Source organism: Porites lutea, chromosome 14, assembly GCF_958299795.1.
Source record: "Porites lutea chromosome 14, jaPorLute2.1, whole genome shotgun sequence".
NCBI classification, from domain to species: domain Eukaryota; kingdom Metazoa; phylum Cnidaria; class Anthozoa; order Scleractinia; family Poritidae; genus Porites; species Porites lutea.
The window spans coordinates 17,370,186-17,389,071 of record NC_133214.1 but is presented as its reverse complement, the minus strand read 5'-3'; the positions used below and the strand labels follow the sequence as shown (position 1 = coordinate 17,389,071).

The following is an 18,886-nucleotide window of genomic DNA, read 5'->3' as shown; positions in this document are numbered from 1 at the left end:
TTTAACTTAATGGAATATTGAGTCTTGGATATAACTCTAGCGGATATTGAAATGAAAAACAAACACAGGGAATCAATCAAAAAGAGCGGAAAAGAACTAAACATCTAGAACGTATATTTGCTCATGTTAAAGCTTCTATATAACTTCTTTATACGAAACTATGCTTATCAATCAACGAAGAGAACCCGAAAATAAACTGGCGGCGCAAAAAAGCTTTACCTTAAGGGAAATTGCAAATAACACTCAAAAAAATTGTGGACAACCTTCCGTTTAAAAATCAAAAAATGCTATTATTAAAGTACCTTTTCGAAATCACTCCCCGGTTAATATTGGACGTCACAGTTAATGCGTAAGGATGCTAGAATTATTTTAAAGTAAAAAAAAAGTAACCGCACAAACGTCTAAGCTTAGCTAAAACACTTGCAGCAATATTTGAATTTAGTGTCTGAAATGTTCTTTCAAGATTTTAAGTATCATCAATTCTTGTTAGCGCAGTGCGTCAAGCCCGCCTTGTGCGCGTTGTTCTAAGGTAGATAATTAACTGTATGAAGATATTTACTTTGACAAATATCCACAAAGACAGATGGCTAATTCAATCTCCCTTAAAAAGCTCGACGGGAGTGGGTAGTTGGTCAAGAATCGAATCAAGGAAGCGTTTCACAGAATTTCATTTATTGGCGCCAAGCTTTTATTTCCCGGAGGCCGAGTTCCGGTAACAGGGTATAAAGCCCTCATACGGAGTCTGATATTGCAGTCTTATTCACCTGCGAGTCCGCAACTAAAAGTCAAGATATTTTGAGAACGGCGTCAGAAGTAAGTACATTTTTAAAGCCTTTGTCGAGATGTTACAGATAAACTGTAATCACCGTCTGTTTCTTTCTTTTTTTTACTTTTATTTTTATCTCTTAAAAAATCGTCAAATGAAAAAAAAAGTTAAACACGTAAATCATTTACACTTATCATAAACCAGATCTTTCGCAATGTGGTTTAGAGCTTATGTCATAAAATAATTGTTAAGGCACAAGTCGATAAGTCAATTGACTGTCTTAGCGGAGCAATATACTTTCATCGCCTCTAATCTGACTTTGTGAAAAAAAAATTTAACGTTCTATTTAAGATAATTTCTTTTTAAAATGAAGGTAATATTGGCCTACTTGTCAGCTCTTGAAAATTGTACAGTTCAATTGTACAATTTTTCAGTTTTCTTCCCTGGTTTCTGAGACGGTGAAATACAACTGAATTGTCTTAGTTAGCTGCCAGCCTCTTCGTGTGGTAAAATAAAGTTTTGTTTCGTGTTGTAAGAAAAGCGTTTTGTCCCAGTGACATGTACAAAGTTTTGACAAAGTATAGATAGTTTTTATTGCTTATATCGTATAGGAAATGACTAGACAAAATTGTTGTGAAAGTTGGTTTAGAATTAAGGTATAAATTTCACCAAATTCCAGCCACTGTACTTTGTGCCAAGTTTTTCGTGTAAATACGTTATCGCGAAGTAAGGTGGCCGTTGCTTACGAGTACGGACAATCAATTACAGCACTTGATGGCACTTTCCACAAGCACATTTCTCACAAACGAAAGCTGAACGGAAAGGTTTTAATGATCTTACAAAAAAAAAAACAAATTAATCACGGATAATATGTATCGGTCTGAAACAGGAACGCCCCAGTTTAAGGTCAACTAGCGTGGAAGATTAACAGTTGATAAAAAAAATCTTAGCGCCATGAATAGACCATAAAGAAAACACTATTCCTCCACATTTTCACAAGTTCTCGTTGTAAGAGGAAAAGAGGGGAGGGAAAATCAGGGATCTTTTAAGGCTAGAAATGATTCTGGATGTATTTATATTGCACAGACCGACCAGTCTCTATAGAGCAGCACATGGAAGAGAAAGTAACGGGGCAGTTTATTACAATTTTCTTATAATGAAATGTGACTAAGTTCAGCAAAAAAAGTTAAAAGTCGATCTAACTATGTTTCAGCTAAGAAATAACATCGCCTTAGCTTTCACGCACTTCCTTGAAAAATTCAAATTATATGGAGAGGAGACAATCAAAATGAGAGTTTCGCAATGATACAGTGATTTATCTTTATCTGCCATATCCACACTTCAAACAATTTACGTACAATGAGGTTAATTTGGAATGCATCTGAAACCTTTTTCAACACAAAACATGCAAATAAAATTGAATGAAAGGCTCAGAGTTTTCACGTGCGCAACCCTCTCATAGAACTGACTGAAATAACAAAACAGTACGGTGATTTTTAAGTTTCTTCGAGATATCAAACTTGAAAACGTAATTTTTTTTTGAGAATTCGAAGTTAGTCTGGAACACGCCATTCGTACAATTCTAATACGACTTGTGCTGAGAAATAGTAGAGTTCATTCTTATAATATACCGGTAGCCGAGAGGCAAATTTGAATGACCCGTCCTCGGTGTAAGAGCCTGTAAAATTCACGAGTGACGTAAAACAAAGGAAAACAAAATATGCACAATAAAAACAAGTTCACAGGTTCTTACAGCGTGGTAATCATTTATTCTTTGTAAAAAGTGTTTCTAAAACTCATCAATAATACACGAAAAGATAACAAAGGAAGAGCATTTTGAAACCGGATATTAATTACCATAAAATATTGCGAACTTTAGCTTACGAACTTTGAATTTATGGTTCATTCGAGAGCCTCCATCAAACACTTGATACGGTGTTTCTTCCGGATATTTAGACACCAGCACGAATTTAGACTTGAAAACATCGTCTAAGTCTTGTTCCTTTTTATCCTCTTAATGGTATCTGGATATCTGAAAAAATACTGCTTCTCTGTTTGACATATTACTTCCTACGGGCTCGCTACTTCTGTCTGGAGTCTTCAACATATTCGAGCACTACAATTTAAGGGGCTCACGGCTGTCTAGTTCAATCGTACGTCCTTATTCGCTATGGACCTCAGCGTTAGTGAAGAAACTAATTGTAAATAACAAAATCACAGCTTCACGAAAAACAAATGAGTCTCCCGAGCATTATATCAAACGTTGCAAACAACAAAAAATGAACTTTAAAAAACTGTCAGGCTAACAAGTTTTCAAAAACCCACAATTTCAATCCGTTTCAATCTTCTTCAAGTTTGTCTATCCGTGCCTACTTCTGTATTTGCTATGTTATTAATAACTTCTTTTAATATTTCGAGCGATTATTTCTATGTTCAGCCACACAATTTTGTGGGAGTTTCTACCGTTAGAATTTCGATAAAATTCGAGACACAGCTTCTATAGTTAGCTAACACATACCTATTTAATCGCAGATCATCATGAACCAACTGAGATTGATTCTTCTTATCGCCTGTTTGTCTTCTTTCCTCTTCTTCGAATTGACAAATGCTCACTTTCGTCTCGGCCGAGGAATGGAACGAGCCGGAGCGGTGCCCTTAGAAGAACGAAGGGCCGCCCCGCTTGGGACTGGGTTCCAGGACTCACGGGTTGATGCCAAACGAGAGATGCTGCTAAAACGCCTAGAGGACATCTTAGATAAATACGAATCAAGAATGAAGCGTAGCGAGGCAGATAATTAACTAAGGGTAAGAACTAAGAAAAATTTTAGCTTTCCTATCAAGCATCGGAGCCAAGTATTAATTTCAAGTTATCAAAATTAGTCTGGCCCATATCAATAATGCAAAAAGGGCATGTAATATTATCCTCCCATTTCTTTATTTTTATTTCTATTCATTTGGTTAGGGACGGACCGAAAGAAAAGTGATGGGAGGATGGATTGCCTGTGCGAGAATTTTCATTTTCTTTTAATTGCAACCCTTTGTGGGAAATTTATTCAGAGACAATTTGTTCTATGCCCTTTTCGCTCTTCGCTGCTTTGTTTTTACTAAGTACATAACTTGTACATTTATAGTAAGTTAAAGAGGGTATCTTGGAGGGGCCGGGGGAGGGCTTCAGTATTGTCATGGATTATACGTTTCTGGGAAACTACCCACCTACCCCTCTCCTAAGCTAACATTTTGCCTTAAGTGAGAAGTAAGTGTTAACGTTGACTTAGGGGAGGGGTAGGTGGGCAGTTTCCCAGAAACGCATAATGATTCTTTAATGACCCATTGTGATTAACTCTCTGAGGTATTCGTTGAACTAACAGTACTGTGAATTAAAGTTACATGTCTCTATCCAGCACCAAAATGTCATGTTCACTTAAATCCCTTCTTTGACGCACTTTTCTGTCTATTTTCCTCAACAGGATCGCAGGCGATCAGGACAAATTTTGAAGTAAAACATAACTTGCGTAACAGATGCTATAAAAATCCAGCGGACCTCTAAGTTTCCGTCAAAAATGTCTGTAATATAAAATATATCTATTTACAATTTGTAATGAACATCTCCATTCTACGCCATTCTCCATAGCGTTAGATTAGGCTACATCTTGCTTCCCCATAAAAACACGTAGTTTGCCTGTAGTTTAAAATTAGCTGCTTGTATGACCAGCGATGGGTCTAACATATAAACTCAGTATGTAGTTCTGTAAGTGTGCTTAAGTCTTTATTTGTTTCTTTCTTGTAGCGCAACTTCCTAAGACACACAGTTAAGATGATATGCATTAAAAGCTTGAAATCTGACAAGATACTTAATAGTGTTTGTTTTCAATGCTTTGTTAATCAATTCTCCCCAAGGGCTAGGGCGTGTCTTGTAGGCGCAATTTTTTTGCCCCCTTTGTCAGCCGCCATGTGTTCTTTTCTTTTTCAAACATTTCTTATCTTAATAATCAGGAGAAGTACGGTGCTGGAAAAACCAAAACCGACACTCGAAATCACTCAAAATAAGTGTCCTTAGGCGGGAAAATAAACACGCGCACTTTCGAATTTGCGTCCTAATTTTTTTGTATTCTGTGCAACTGCACAATAAGTGTGGAAATGTTTCTAGTTGGACGCAGTTCTTACTCTTGTTAGAAAGCGCGCATTACTTTCTGATTCGCAAGTTGAAATTGAAAACAAAAAAGTAACTTAAATTCTGAATAAACGTGATAATGGCAAAAGTTTTTTAAATTGGAAGATTAGTTTGTGTTCAATTAGTAACCACAAATGAATTTAATTGATTTGGTTATAAAGAATTTTATTTCTACGTCACAACCGTTAATGAATTCGCCAGTTTTGTCAAGACATAATACGCTGAATTTTACACGCGTGTAAGAGGCTGATAATTTCGCATCTCTTTGCCAAAAATGGGTGAACTCAAGGCAGCATACAAGAAGTTTTCTTCAGATGACGATTTTCCAGACCTTTCGCAGCATAACAATTACATGGCAAAAGCGCTGACGAAAGAAATTTACGCAAAGTTGCGGGATAAGGTCACTAAGAATGGGTATACTCTCGATGACGTGATTCAAACCGGAGTCGATAACCCAGGTTAGTTAGTGGCCAAAGTCAACACCCAACAAAATTTATAAATTTTATTTTGTAAAATGCTGAAAAGCAAATAGTGCAGTGTGAAAGTACTTCCAAAAAGGTTTCGTTTGAATGATCACCCTTAAAGATTCCATCCACAGACTGAAAAGTTTGAACAACCATGTACATCATAATAAACAAGAACCACCTTGTACAGCATAATAAACAGTACCACAGGAAAGTACTGCTCAGTGGCTTTCATTTGAATGGTCACACTTTAGGATTTCATCCACAGACTTAAAAGATAGAACCACCTTGTGCAGCATAATAAACAGTACCACAGGAAAGTACTGCTCAGTAGCTTTCATTTGAATGGTCACACTTTAGGATTTCATCCACAAACTTAAAAGTTAGAACCACCTTGTACAGCATAATAAACAGTACCACAGGAAAGTACTGCTCAGCAGCTTTTATTTGAATGGTCACACTTTAGGATTTCATCCGCAGACTTAAAAGATAGAACCACCTTGTGCAGCATAATAAACAGTACCACAGGAAAGTGCTGCTCAGTGGCTTTCATTTGAATGGTCACACTTTAGGATTTCATCCACAGACTCAAAAGATAGAGCCACCTTATGCAGCATAATAAACAGTACCACAGGAAAGTACTGCTCAGTAGCTTTCATTTGAATGGTCACACTTTAGGATTTCATCTACAGACTCAAAGATAAAACCACCTTGTGCAGCATAATAAACAGACCACCGAAAAGTACTGCTCAGTGGCTTTCGTTTGAATGGTCACACTTTAGGATTTTGCTACCGAAAAGTTAGAACAACCTTACAAGACTCATGAAGGGTGACCAACATTCGAGTTCTTGTTACGGTAATGCTGTTCAATCAAACGCAAAGATCATGAGAAAAAAGAGAATGATCAGCGAGTGTAAAACGCGTAGATTTTTGCACAAATTCTCCTTATGAGTACCATAGGAAGTGTAAGGAGAGGCGTTTGGAGAAAGTGTATGCGGATATTAGAGAAAACGGACCACCTTCAATACTACGCCCCATGTAAGGTAATCCAAGACAGTCTTGGATTCTGGATTCCAGGTACTGCATGGATTGCGGATTCTTTGTCAGTAGCACATGGATTCTGGGTTCTAATTGTTAGCTAGATTCCGGAATCCTTGAGCTGGGTTCCGAGTTCCAAAGCCCACGATTCCGGATTCCACAAACAAAAAATTTCCGGATCCTTGGGCGAAATAATCAAATAGTTTGTTTATACTTTCTAAAACATGCAGTATATCAACTGTGATTAAATAACACTGTATGCATGCACGTCATGGAAGAGAGCTCTAACTTTTAATTTTGGCGTGAAGAATACTTTTCGACGCATGTTTAATTAACAAATTTTTTTGTTGAAAAAGATTTGGACTTCATTTTTTTCTCTATCAAAAAAAGAACAAAATGAAACGGCCAAAAGATCAAGAATTCGAAAATGTCGCAAATTTAACTTAATTAGCCAATAAAAACGTCATAAAATTAGGCTTACGTAAATAATATGGCAAATCTTTAATGACGTCACTGAAGACGACTGAAGACAGTTTGCGCACGATTTTTCATGGAACCAGTCTTTCTATTATCCATGTTTTAATTAATTGACATAGCACCAGTTCAAAAAACCGTTACTTGACATAAACTTGCAGTAACCAAAAAGCAGTTACAAGTTGAAAATACAAATATTTTCTTTGTCAAAATGAGTATTGAGTATAATATCTTTAAGGGTTTCCAAACGTAGGTGCGAATTCATGGCAATTTTTTCGCTGCAAAATTTTCCATTGTTTCGAATCTGCTCTTACTTTGATACTTTTTGTTGGCAATTTTTCATGCGGGAGTTACCCGAAATCTTTCTTGGCGGTTAACTCTTTACATCAGATGTACCCAATCTCAACTGCTACATAAACATTGGAAAATCCCGATTAAACCGCTAGGAAATCGTAGCAAAAATCGCTTGCGTAAAAGGCCCCAGTTAAACAGTAGCCTGAGAAAACAGCCGACATTTGGCGAGGCTACCACTGGTTTCCCCGCCAAATGACGTCTGAGAAACGAGCGCAGAAAATTCCATACTGATGACGCGTCACTACCCAGATCTGGGTAGTGCTTCTGATTGGTCGTGCCGCGTGGGAAAATAAATTCAACCAATCAGAAACAATGACAGGAACAATTTCATTTCCTATCAGGTCACCCTTTTATCATGACTGTGGGATGTGTTGCCGGAGACGAAGAATCTTATGACGTCTTCGCAGATCTTCTGGATCCCGTTATTGAGATGCGACATGGCGGCTACAAGAAAACAGACAAGCACAAGACTGACCTTGATTTCACGAAAATCAAGGGTGGAAAACTCGACGAGAAGTACGTGCTATCGTCACGTGTTCGCACCGGACGTTCCATCCGGGGTTTCAGTTTACCCCCGCACTGTTCACGAGCCGAGAGGAGAGGAGTCGAAAAAGCCGTGGTAGATGCCCTGGGTAAACTGGACGGCGATTTTAAGGGAAAGTAAGGCCTACATGTATGTTTCGTTAGTTATACGAAAGAAAGAAAAGAACTTTTTCTGTAATTTTCCCTAAATGTCCTAAAATATTTAGTTTGCGAGACATTCTAACGCCTGGGCCATGCAATGTAGCATATAAAACACAAGAAAGAATGTTTCAAGGATTTCCAAACAGTGAGAGTGGAAGAAAAAAGACCAATTTTTCAGGGCAGCGCTCGTAAAAAATAAATCATCTCGTAAAATATCCGCGGGTGTTATCTACAAGAACACAAACTCCTTATACAGAGCGGTGTAGACTTAGTTTTAAATTCGCTCCCTATCTTGTTTCAGGTACTATCCACTCAACAAGATGACAGAAGCCGAACAGGAGCAGCTCATAGCAGACCACTTCCTCTTCGACAAGCCAGTCTCGCCACTCTTGACATGCGCAGGAATGGCCCGTGACTGGCCCGATGCCCGAGGGATCTGGCACAATGACAAGAAAAACTTTCTTGTCTGGGTTAATGAAGAGGACCACACTCGTGTGATCTCCATGCAGACTGGAGGGGATATGGCTGCTGTATTTGAACGATTTTGTACTGGCCTTAATAAGGTGTGGTAATTATTAATGTATAATTATCGACCCCAGAGATCAAGCGTTTGACTCCGCGCTTGCGCAATAGAGAAGAGTTCTGGGCTCAAGAATGTGCTAGTATCTAAGAAGTTCTAAGACCAGGAGTGGCAGTCTTAGTTGGACTTTATTTTGAAAAAGCGCTCGAAGAGAGTCTAACCATGAAAACTAGATGGAAAAAAGAGTGTAACAGGAAGTTGAGAGTACAAAACACTGCCACTTTTTTGCTGCTACTGTAGTATCCAATTAAAAATTGCTCAGGGTTTAATGTAATGACGATAATGATAGTGATAGTGAAAATGATGATGATGATGATAATAATAATAATAATAATAATAATAATAATAACAACAACAACAACAAGGATGATGACAGAATGACAAAATGATGACAAAACAATAATGATAGAAACCATAAGAGAACGCCAGTGTCCTATAGTAAAAAGGTAGATAAAAACAATAAAAACTGGTAGTATATTGAAAAAAGTTGGACGAAATTTGCTGACGTTCTTTATTAGGCTGGTTTAGCAACAGAACGGAAACGTCAGTTGACGACAGGAAAGTGCGCGAAAAGGACTGAACGCGACTTCCGGTGCTCAATTTGCTGCTCTCGATTGGTCAAGCCAGTCGTTTGATTTGCGCGTGTCGTCGTCAACTGACGTTCCCGTTCTATTGCTAAATCGACGCCTTTAATTTCTACCAGGTCGAGCAACTTATCAAGGGAGCTGGGTACGAGTTCATGTGGAATGAGCACCTTGGTTATGTGCTTACCTGTCCATCAAACCTGGGTACCGGTCTCCGCGGAGGCGTCCATCTGAAAATCCCGCTCATGAGTAAGGACGAGGCTCAGTTAGACGATATCCTGAAGAAACTCCGTCTGCAAAAGCGTGGCACGGGAGGCGTTGACACGGCGTCCGTGGGAGGCGTGTACGACATCTCGAACGCTGATAGGTTGGGGTTTTCAGAAGTGGAACAATTTCAGGGTGTAATCGATGGCGTACAGTTGTTGATTGAGATGGAAAAGAGACTGGAGGAAGGCGGGACCATCGATGATTTGATTCCCAAGTAAACACGCTGACGCTTTTCTTCTCTGATCGCAAATACTCTTCAGATACACACATGTAAATAATCCTAGGCAAGAATTCGTCAACTGTCCACGAAATATGGAAAGACAACATTGTCAGTCTGATTAAAATCATTCTGTTTCTTGTTGTTGTTGTTGTGGATAACTATACCTTTCTCAAAAAATGCCCACCTACCCCTCCCCTAAGCTAATATTTTGCCTCAAGTGAGAACTAAGTGTTAATGTTAGCTTAGGGGAGGGGTAGGTGGGCAGTTTTATAGATCATTATACATGAAAAAGTGCCCTCTTACCCCTCCCCTAAGCCAAGTCTCTTGTGCTTTTCGGGAAACATTTTCCTTATTTCCTCAAAACAAGTTGACACTCTGTTGTTTCCTACGCCACGGCTGAGAAGAGACGTAGGATGACAAAGAGGACCCTGGGTACGAGGTTGATCTGAAAGTCTTTGGTCACGTAGTACATAGGAACTGGCAAATACCCAACTTCGTTTCCAAGCTAAAGGAGGGAAAGGACAAAGAAACTGGCAAAGAGTTTGGTAAAACCAAATACAAAAAGGCTGTAACATTCAATTGTTTTATTACATTCAAGCCATCAAGGAACAGCTTTTTAAAAATACACTTCAAAAAAACTGCATTCAGAAAACACTACTTTCATAATTTGCTTTAATACAGGAGTTGGCCTCTAGATACAACATGTACAACCATTTTATACTCCTAGTAAAAACAGAACTTTCACTGATACTACAATACCCCGGGTATCAGGGGTTTTTCTCGCGAATGGCGGGATGTTTTGGTTTGGCCGCTGAACTAAACCGATCTAACCATACTCGGGATTAGCTCGACGCTATTAAAGCATTAGAGCTCTGGTCAAGAGGCTTTCTGCAAAAGGTCGCGATGAAGACTTTCCGAAACCGGAAACCGCGCCTGAATAGCCTGCGTAGCAGGCGCTCGAAAGAAATATTATGTTCTCAATAAAAAGTGGGGCGCGCGAAATGGGAGAGCAAGTCTCCCTCGCGCGCGCTCTGTTTTTATCTTGAGCCCACATTCCTTTTGAGGTACTGTACGCATGAAAGTCTCTGGCACCCAGGGTAAGGATGGATTTCCACTGTCCCATATGTTCACACAGACGTAACTTTGACGTTACTAGTAACACAGAGGCTACGTATGAGAGGCCGCGTGTAAACTTAAAAATTGAACAAGGTTCAGCCTTTCAACAACAAGGTAGAAAAATATTTACAAAAGTAAACGGACAGTCTTCTACTAAACACATGACTGACCGTTTTGAACATTCGCATTCAGAATCTCAAAAAATAATAATAATGTTCCAACGGTAAATTTAACTGGTAGGGTACAACAAAGGTCGTAGCATATAACAGAAAATGTCCTGCTTGCCGTTTAGATAAAATCCTCTCAAACTACAAAGGACTATCTCTGTATCAACTGGATGCAATCATTTACCACTAGCGAAGTAACTGTTCATTGACATGTTTACGCCATTCTTCTTTCTTTCTTTATTGCATTTTACATTCTTCCTGATTTGTTGTTGGTTTTTTAGCCTCTTCCCCTGGTAAAACTCTGGCTCTGGGTCTTGCCAGAGCTGAAATGGAAAACAAAATCATCGATTACAAATCTATTTTTCGATGCGACAAAGCCAGAATGTATGCGGTCCTTACCATTTCGAGTTCCGTCGGTTCGAGAGCAAATGCAACAGTCAACGCTAATGTTTTGATTCAGTCCAAGGTAAATAAAGATCAGCAGACAAGAACTTGGCTTCTTGGCTGTGACGATTGCTTTGTTCTCATTTCTTGGAGCCGGCAACGAAGCCAGAGTTGATGATGAAGATGATGATGATGATGTTGTTGAACATGACGACGATATCGATAATGACGACGAGAAAAAATGGTTATGATTATAATGAAAAAAAAATGAGCTTTAAAATATTATGATGATTATGATGTTGGTAAAAAACACTAGTGGAGGAAAGGACGATGATGATTTGGAGACACATAGTGATAACGATAATATGGATGACGATAACAAAAAAAGCTGATGCATTTTGCCCCCAAACTTTCTTATAAACTATAGTGCGTTTTCACATGACATCACGGCGGCCATATTGGTGTTCCAAAACAATGAACTGGGGGCCATATTAGTGTCCCAAACAAACCATCTTTTCTTATTGTAAACGTTTTCTTTTGCTCCAATAGCTTGCTGGCCATGTACCGTGAATCCTCTATAAACTCCACCCCCCCCCCCTCTTCAGGGAAAGAATGTTAATATGACCCCCCTCTCTTTTAAGCCCCACTCCTCCCCTCCCCATCATTATTCTTCACTTATAAATGTTGGACTGTACTAATCAATCATGACTGTAAAACTTCGTGTGGACTGATCCATGATGGTCTATTCACCAACTGGAAGTTCGGATTTGTTTTTGTTCCTCGCCTGCATGACCTCCGACTTCTTGTTCTTGAGTTTTTCCACTTTGTATTTTAGTTCTTTATGGACAACTAATACTACCATCTTTGCTAAATTAAATAAGTCCCCCCTCTCAAATAATCCCCCTGTCTCTACCATGAAAAAAATAAACCCCCCTTGGGGGCTTTATAAGGAATACTCACCAGTTGTCCTTGTCTTGCTTGGCCGTGGTACTTGACTACTTCCGGGCTTAGGGATCTTTGATCTGGGACCCTGGGGAGCATTCGTACTGATTCTGTTTGTCTTCCGAGGCGACAGGGGCATTTCCGGAGGGGCAAATTGCACTCGTGGGGGTGAGCGAGATGACATCGGGTTTTCTTTCTGTAGAAAAGAAAATACGCAGGTTTACAATTTTTTCAGTTCATGGGAAATACAGGTAACACGTCAGACTAGCTTTTCACTTATGAAATATTTAAGAATTGGTTCATGCTTAGCGTGCGAATATCGAGTTGTGGATACACGTGGCTAGTAAAGCCCGGTCTTTACAAGAAAACAGCCAATCAGAGCGCGTGTGCTATTGTAGCCATATAATAAGATATGATCCCTATTAACCCTTTAAGCTCTAAGAGTGATCAGCATTAAATTTCTCCTTGTTATATCAATGTTTGTAAAACAGAGTAATCATGAGAATTACGGACATGATCAAACAAGATGAATTTGCTTGATATTTTATCAACTTCTCCCCACTTCTTCTATAGGAAATGAATAGGGGCAACAAATGAGAATTCACATTTTGATCTTAGGGTTTATAGGGTTTATAGGGTTAACTTACATGATCTTGTGTAGAAGCTGTTGTTCGTGTCGTCAGCCTCTTTGTTGTACTGCGAGTTTTCACACCAGTTGTAGTTGCAGTGGTTCGGGCGGGCATACTGGCGAATCCCTTACTTACCACTTCAGGGATCCCCTCGGGGACCTTTTGTTCTGAAGGAGCCGAACTACCGCTGTACAGTCGACAGCGTTTGGCTTGACTGCCTTCGGCGACTGTTGAAAAAGAAAATCATGTAAGTCCAAAGATTGAAATTGATGGAATACTTCGAAAAACAAGCGCCCCGATTCTTACCCAAAACTATCCCCTGTCTTTTGTTTCTAAGAGCAAAGTGAAGGCTGCATTTAACAATAAAACAACGAAAGGGGTATTATAGTCAATAAAAAAAAAATCACGTATGGGTCAATTAAAATCTTCACGCCTCATCCAAATATTAAGTAAACGCCTAGGGTAAAGGACAACGCTATGCAGTTAAACTAGAAGGCGTGTTTGGTCAGGTGGAACCACTAACAAAACCAATGTTAAAAGTTACTCATCGATCACTTATCTTGAATGCGGTACCGACAGCAAATGTGGTCTGTGTTTTTAACCCTTTTTGACAAAACGAAATCGGTGATTTCTGCCGTTTGAAACTAATACTACCAAACATACCCAGTTCTCCTGGTCTTTTCTTGCTGTCCATGGATTCAAATTGTTTGGGAATACCTCTTCTAGTAGCCACGCCCATTATTCCGTGACTTGAACCCTTCTCTTTCTCAATCTGCGGCACAGCAGAGGCTACGGTTTCTCTCTCCCGGCGAGACGGCCTCCTTTCACTTGTACGTACAGCCACTGGCTGCGCGCTAACAGCAGCCGCCGTCGTCACTTGGGTTGTAGATGATGAAGCCTCAGGTCTGTTTTCCGCCGTATCGGTTGCAGCTGTGTTTAAGGACTTGATGTCTAAACTTGCCATGGATTTTGCGAGAGGCGAGAACACACCAGGATTAAGTGCAGCCTGTTTCACGCTCACGCGAGGTCTTAGTGGGCCTGCAGAACTTGGTGTAGCTCTTTCATCACTTGCGCCCTCTTTAGGCGACGATCCGTCATTGGGGTTATTCTGCAGACTTTCTTTCCCTCGAGTAAGTTTTTCAATCTTACTGACAAGCTTCAAGTTTGTAGCCAGAGTTTTATCAGCCGCTTTTCTCTTTTCATCAGCCAAAGTTTTGCTCTTTTCCAACTCCTCTTGCAGTTCACTTAATTTCTGTTGAAGGCGTTTAATCTCTGCGTCTTTATTGGTACTAACATCGGCTTTCTCCTTATTATTAGCAACAGCTTTCCACTTCAAAAGTTCCTGATTAAGTTCACTAATCTGAGATTGTAGGCGTTTTATTTCGTCGGCTTTTGCCGAAAGTTCTTTTCTACTGCTATTCACTTTCTCCTTGTTACTAGCAATTCCTTTCCACTTTTGAAGCTCTTGGTTTAGTTCGCTCATTCGCGTTTGAAGGCGCTTTATTTCCTCTGCTTCCGCGGAATTCCCTTTGCTCTCTAACGAGATCACTTTGAGCTTCGCCTGATTAAGTTCCTTTTCTAGTTTTTCTTGACTGCTCTTTGCCTGATTAAACCTGATTTTCGACTCCTCTAACTGATGTAGAAGCTTTTTCTTCTCTTTGTTCCAAGCAGACTGATCATTACCTCCAGTAGAACCGCGCTTTAACTGTTCATTTTCTCCTTTCAATAACGCGCAGTCACTGTTAGAATCTCTCAGCTCGAACTTAACTTGATCTAACTCTGCTTCATATTCTTCTTTCAATCCTTCACTCCTTTCCTGCGCTTGTTTCAACTCTTCTTTTGCCTGCGTAAGCTCTTTGCATTTCTGTTTGAACTCTTTCTCTAGCTTTTCGAGTTTTCCTCGAAGATCTTCGTACGCAAATGTCAGCTTCTCTTCCCTCGCTTCGCCCAGCTTAAGCATTTTCTCTACTTCAACAAGCTCCCTACTCTTTTGCTCCGCATGTGCCTTCTGTTCTTTCAGAAGCCCTTCCATCTCGTCTGCAACTTGCAACAGTTCTTTTTTGTTCGTCTCCTCTTTATCAAGCTTTTCTTGGAGTTCCTGCACTTTCTTGGCTGAATTTTCGAGATGCATTTTTTCTTGTGTGTTCTGTAGTACTGATACATCTTTTTCCTTCTCTAAAGCGCCTTTCTCTACTTTCAAAGCATCCAACTGCTCGCTCATTAGGTCGCATTTCTGTTGCAGCTCCGTCACAGCTTGGCTCGAATTTCTCAGCTTGTCTTCTAAAACTTCTGTTGTTGTTAACAACTTAACTTTTTCTTCAGTCATGTCGGTGATAAGAGATTCTTTGCTCTGTAAAATGTCCTTTAGACTTTCAGATTCTGAGCGCAGAGAATCGACTTTGTTGTGTAAGTCATCTTCTATGACCTAAAGGAAAATAAAAGGGAGAATAAAAGTTTAACCTGTTCGAGTCAAAAGCAACGAATTCTCGACAACAGTAATAAAGCCCACCTACGAGTAACCTAATTATTTAGAACCTGTAGGATTTTCAAAAAATTGCCATTCAAAGCCCTGTTATATGATATTCAATTGCGCCCAAATATTGAACAGGTTCTGATATTTGTATGGAAAATCAGAAAACAATAAATCAGCGAATCTAGGCAGGGTGTTTGTGATCTTGCTTTTCAGAAATAATTATATGCTTCTTTTTCAAGACAGGAACCACACGCATTTGGACTGGACGGTTCTAGTAGGTGGGTCTTCAATGTGTTACTGTAATTGCTTATTTCTATGATAAATCGCCATAAATCCTTTATCAGGCCCCCTCTCTAATAAGCCCTCCCTTTTCAGGGAAAGAAAGTTAATAAGCCCCCTCTCTCTTTTAAGCCCCACCCTTCCACTGTCTCTCACACTTATTAATCTTCAATAATAAATGATACACTGTATTAATCAATCACCACTGCAAAACTTAGTATGGACTAATCCGGGATGGTTTATTCACCAGCTGGAAGTTCGGATTTGTTTTTGATCCTCAGCTGCATGACCTCCAACTTCTTGTACTTGGGCTTTTCCACTTTGAATTCATGTTCTTCATGAAGAACTGATATTATCGTCTTTGCGAAAATCTTGCATATCTCTTGATCATGAAACAATAATTTTCACCGTTGCTACAAAGCCTTTTTAATAGAGCGATTTTCGTATGACCTTGAAAAATGGTTTCCGTAAGTGTTTGTTATTTGTTTTAGCAGCCAATGGATGAAAAGAACAAAACATGGACTCTTCGTTTTCCCGCCAAAGAAAACCCTAATATAGAGAAGGCATTATTCGATTGACCAATCGTGTTGCAGTATGACGTCAAAGCAATTTCTAGAAAGTTCTTCGGGCATGAAGTTTTTTCAGCCGAGCGTTCGCTTAACCAACCAAAAGCCAGGTGCGTTTGTAACCGTTCGATAAACCAATCAAATCGCTCTATTTCCGTTCGTTTGTTGTTTTTGTTTTGTTCGCGCGTTTTCATTTCAAGGTCAGACGAAAATCGCTCTAATAAATAAAAGCAAGAAAGACATTTCTCCAACCTCTCTTTCATCGCTGTCACTCTTATGCCGGGTTTGCATCTCGCAAAGTTTCTTTTGTAAAGACGAGTTGTCGCTTTCAAGTTCGTTTAACTTCTGTTCCAGTCCGTTGCATTTTTCCTGTAACTGCCCCACGTTTTGACGTTCCTCTTCCAAATCTGAGATGTACTGCTGAATCTTTTCATAGCTGAAGCTCCCTGAATTCCACTGCTTCTTCTGAGCGTCAAACTCTCGCTCCCGCTCTTCGGCTTCTTCAAGCATGACATTCTGATAAGAGTTTACAAGATAGAAATAGAGACCATTAGCAACCACGGCGAGGACAAGATTAGCTTTATAGTATTTTTTTTTCGCGTATTCTCGTATTTTCTCGAGTATTCTAGCACGGTGATTTTTTAAGTATTGAAGGAGGTTAAGCAGAATGACGACGGCTATCGCGTTTCCCGCCAAAATGACGCTGGTTCACGCGCGCGCATTAATAATATGGTAAGCTCGGACTTGTGGACGAGATGCGGTTCAAAAGTATTAAATACTTCTGGAATTTGATTTGCGTTTCCGATTTCAGAACGGCAATACAATGTAGATGTGAATATTTCGTTTTCTTACATACCTTTCTAGTCATTAGTTAGAGACAGTTACCACCCAGGTTTTCGAGTTCACCGCGAACCGCAAACGGCAGTTTCAGTTTCGGCGTTTTTGGTGTTTGAGGTTTGTGGCCTCTACACGTTTAGCTACCCGTTTTCAGTCTCAAGAAAATTGCAAAAAACATGAAAGAATTATTTCACGTGAAGAGCCGGTTAGCGCCAACCCAGGCATAAATGTTAACCCGGGTTTCTATTTGAATTCCTATTGTTCAAAAGCATTTTCTCAGATAATTTTCTCTATTCTTTATAGAACATCCGATGATCAAATTGTAGATAAAAGAATTTCAATGAATTTGCTTTTTAAGCTTTCATATCTGAATTCAAATTCTCGCTAACCCTGGGTTATCTTAACCCAGCTTCGAAAAACCCGACCCTGGGTGCTAAATGTCTCAAAATTACTTTCGTTGCTTACGTTTTATATTCATATACCGTAAAATTCCGAAAATAAGCCCCTCTATGTATAGGTCCCTCCAAATATAAGCCCGTCAAACCGGTAATGCAAAAAACCCTCCGTTAAATCGCCCCTCCAAATATTAGCACCCGGGGACTTGTACTTGGAAAATTGCCCTCAAATACAAAGTAAAACAAAGCAAAAACGTTAAATTTACTTCCAACTATAAGGCTAGTCCAATCGATTTTGATACGCTAATTTTCCTCCGTAGATAAGCCCCTCAAAAAGGGCATTTGAAAAATATAAGCCCCGGGGCTTATTTTCGAAATTTTACGGTATGTAAACCAAGAAAATAATTCAAAAAACAAAAAAAGACTTGAGAAACCGTGATATATTACACACCTTTTCCTGTTGTGCGGTTTTCAGGTCATACTGAAGCTGCTTGATGACTGATTCCATTTCCTGGAGGTCGTCTTCTTTTTGAGCTAACTTTTGTCCTAAGTTGTCAATCCTTTTCACAAAGGTCTGCTCTTGGTTCATCGCAAACTCCTTGGCCGCTTCAACAATCTGTACTCTCTCCTCCTCAAGCCACTTTTCTTTGTCCTGTTTCTCTGCCCTCAGAACTGCAAGCTGTATTAACGAAAGCATAAATACAGATATCAAATTTACAACTCCCGGTAGCAGACCGTCGCTTGTGTGATACCATCCTTTCTTTTCAGTCCTATGTAAACGTTTTCTGAATAACCACTCTTGAGAAACCTCAGCAGTAACGGTTTCGCTTTCCCGTGGTACTGTTTACTGAGCCTTCGGTACAATATTTGCGTTTTAGTCTGTGGATGAAATCCTATGGTTTGACCATTCAAATGAAAGCTACTGAGCAGTACTTTCTTGTGGTACTGTTTATTATGCTGTACAAGGTGGTTCTAACTTTTGAGTCTGGGATGAAATCCTTAAGTGTGACCATTCAAATGAAAGCTACTGAGCAGTACTTTCCTGTGGTACTGTTTATTATGCTGTACAAGGTGGTTCTAACTTTTGAGTCTGGGATGAAATCCTTTAGTGTGACCTTTTAAATGAAAGCTACTGAGCAATAATCTCCTTTGGTACTGTTTATTATGCTGTACAAGGTAGTTCTAACTTTTGAATCTGTGGATGAAATCCTAAAGTGTGACCATTCAAATGAAAGCTACTGGACATTACTTTCCTGTCGTACTGTTTATTTTGTTACACAAGGTGGTGCTAACGTTTGCCGGAGTATGATCATTCATAATTAAGGACTGTTCTGAGGTACATTCTTGCATATGTAGTGGCGATTGTTTAAACTGCAATCATTCATTCACAACAACGTTGTTTACCATCATCTCCCTGTCATCGTCGCCATCATCATCATCATCATCATCAATACCACCACCACTACCATGTGAAGTTTCATGTTTTTTAAGTTATC

At 39.5% G+C, this 18,886-nt stretch overlaps 2 protein-coding genes and 1 long non-coding RNA gene across 3 annotated transcripts; 2 read left to right on the top strand and 1 right to left on the bottom strand.

The window, feature by feature from the left end:
* Nucleotides 1-514: 514 nt before the first annotated feature.
* On the top strand, nt 515-4,616 carry LOC140924594 (uncharacterized). The gene is made up of 4 exons (XR_012164301.1): nt 515-529; nt 611-813; nt 3,299-3,571; nt 4,234-4,616. It is a non-coding gene; the product is annotated as an uncharacterized lncRNA (long non-coding RNA).
* Nucleotides 4,617-5,135: 519 nt separating this feature from the next.
* Nucleotides 5,136-9,654, top strand: LOC140924618 (creatine kinase, testis isozyme-like). Its single transcript, XM_073374637.1, has 4 exons — nt 5,136-5,395; nt 7,609-7,927; nt 8,253-8,514; nt 9,235-9,654. Exons 1-4 carry the CDS (start codon nt 5,212-5,214, stop codon nt 9,598-9,600), a joined length of 1,131 nt encoding a protein of 376 aa, XP_073230738.1. The 5' UTR covers nt 5,136-5,211; the 3' UTR covers nt 9,601-9,654.
* A 517-nt stretch (nt 9,655-10,171) lies between these two features.
* Nucleotides 10,172-18,800, bottom strand: LOC140924001 (uncharacterized). The gene is made up of 7 exons (XM_073374007.1): nt 18,795-18,800; nt 17,842-18,069; nt 16,411-16,674; nt 13,504-15,265; nt 12,859-13,067; nt 12,230-12,407; nt 10,172-11,208 (listed from the first exon to the last, which is right to left on the bottom strand). The coding sequence occupies exons 1-7, from the start codon at nt 18,798-18,800 to the stop codon at nt 11,123-11,125; spliced, it is 2,733 nt and encodes a 910-aa protein (XP_073230108.1). The 3' UTR covers nt 10,172-11,122.
* Nucleotides 18,801-18,886: the final 86 nt, after the last annotated feature.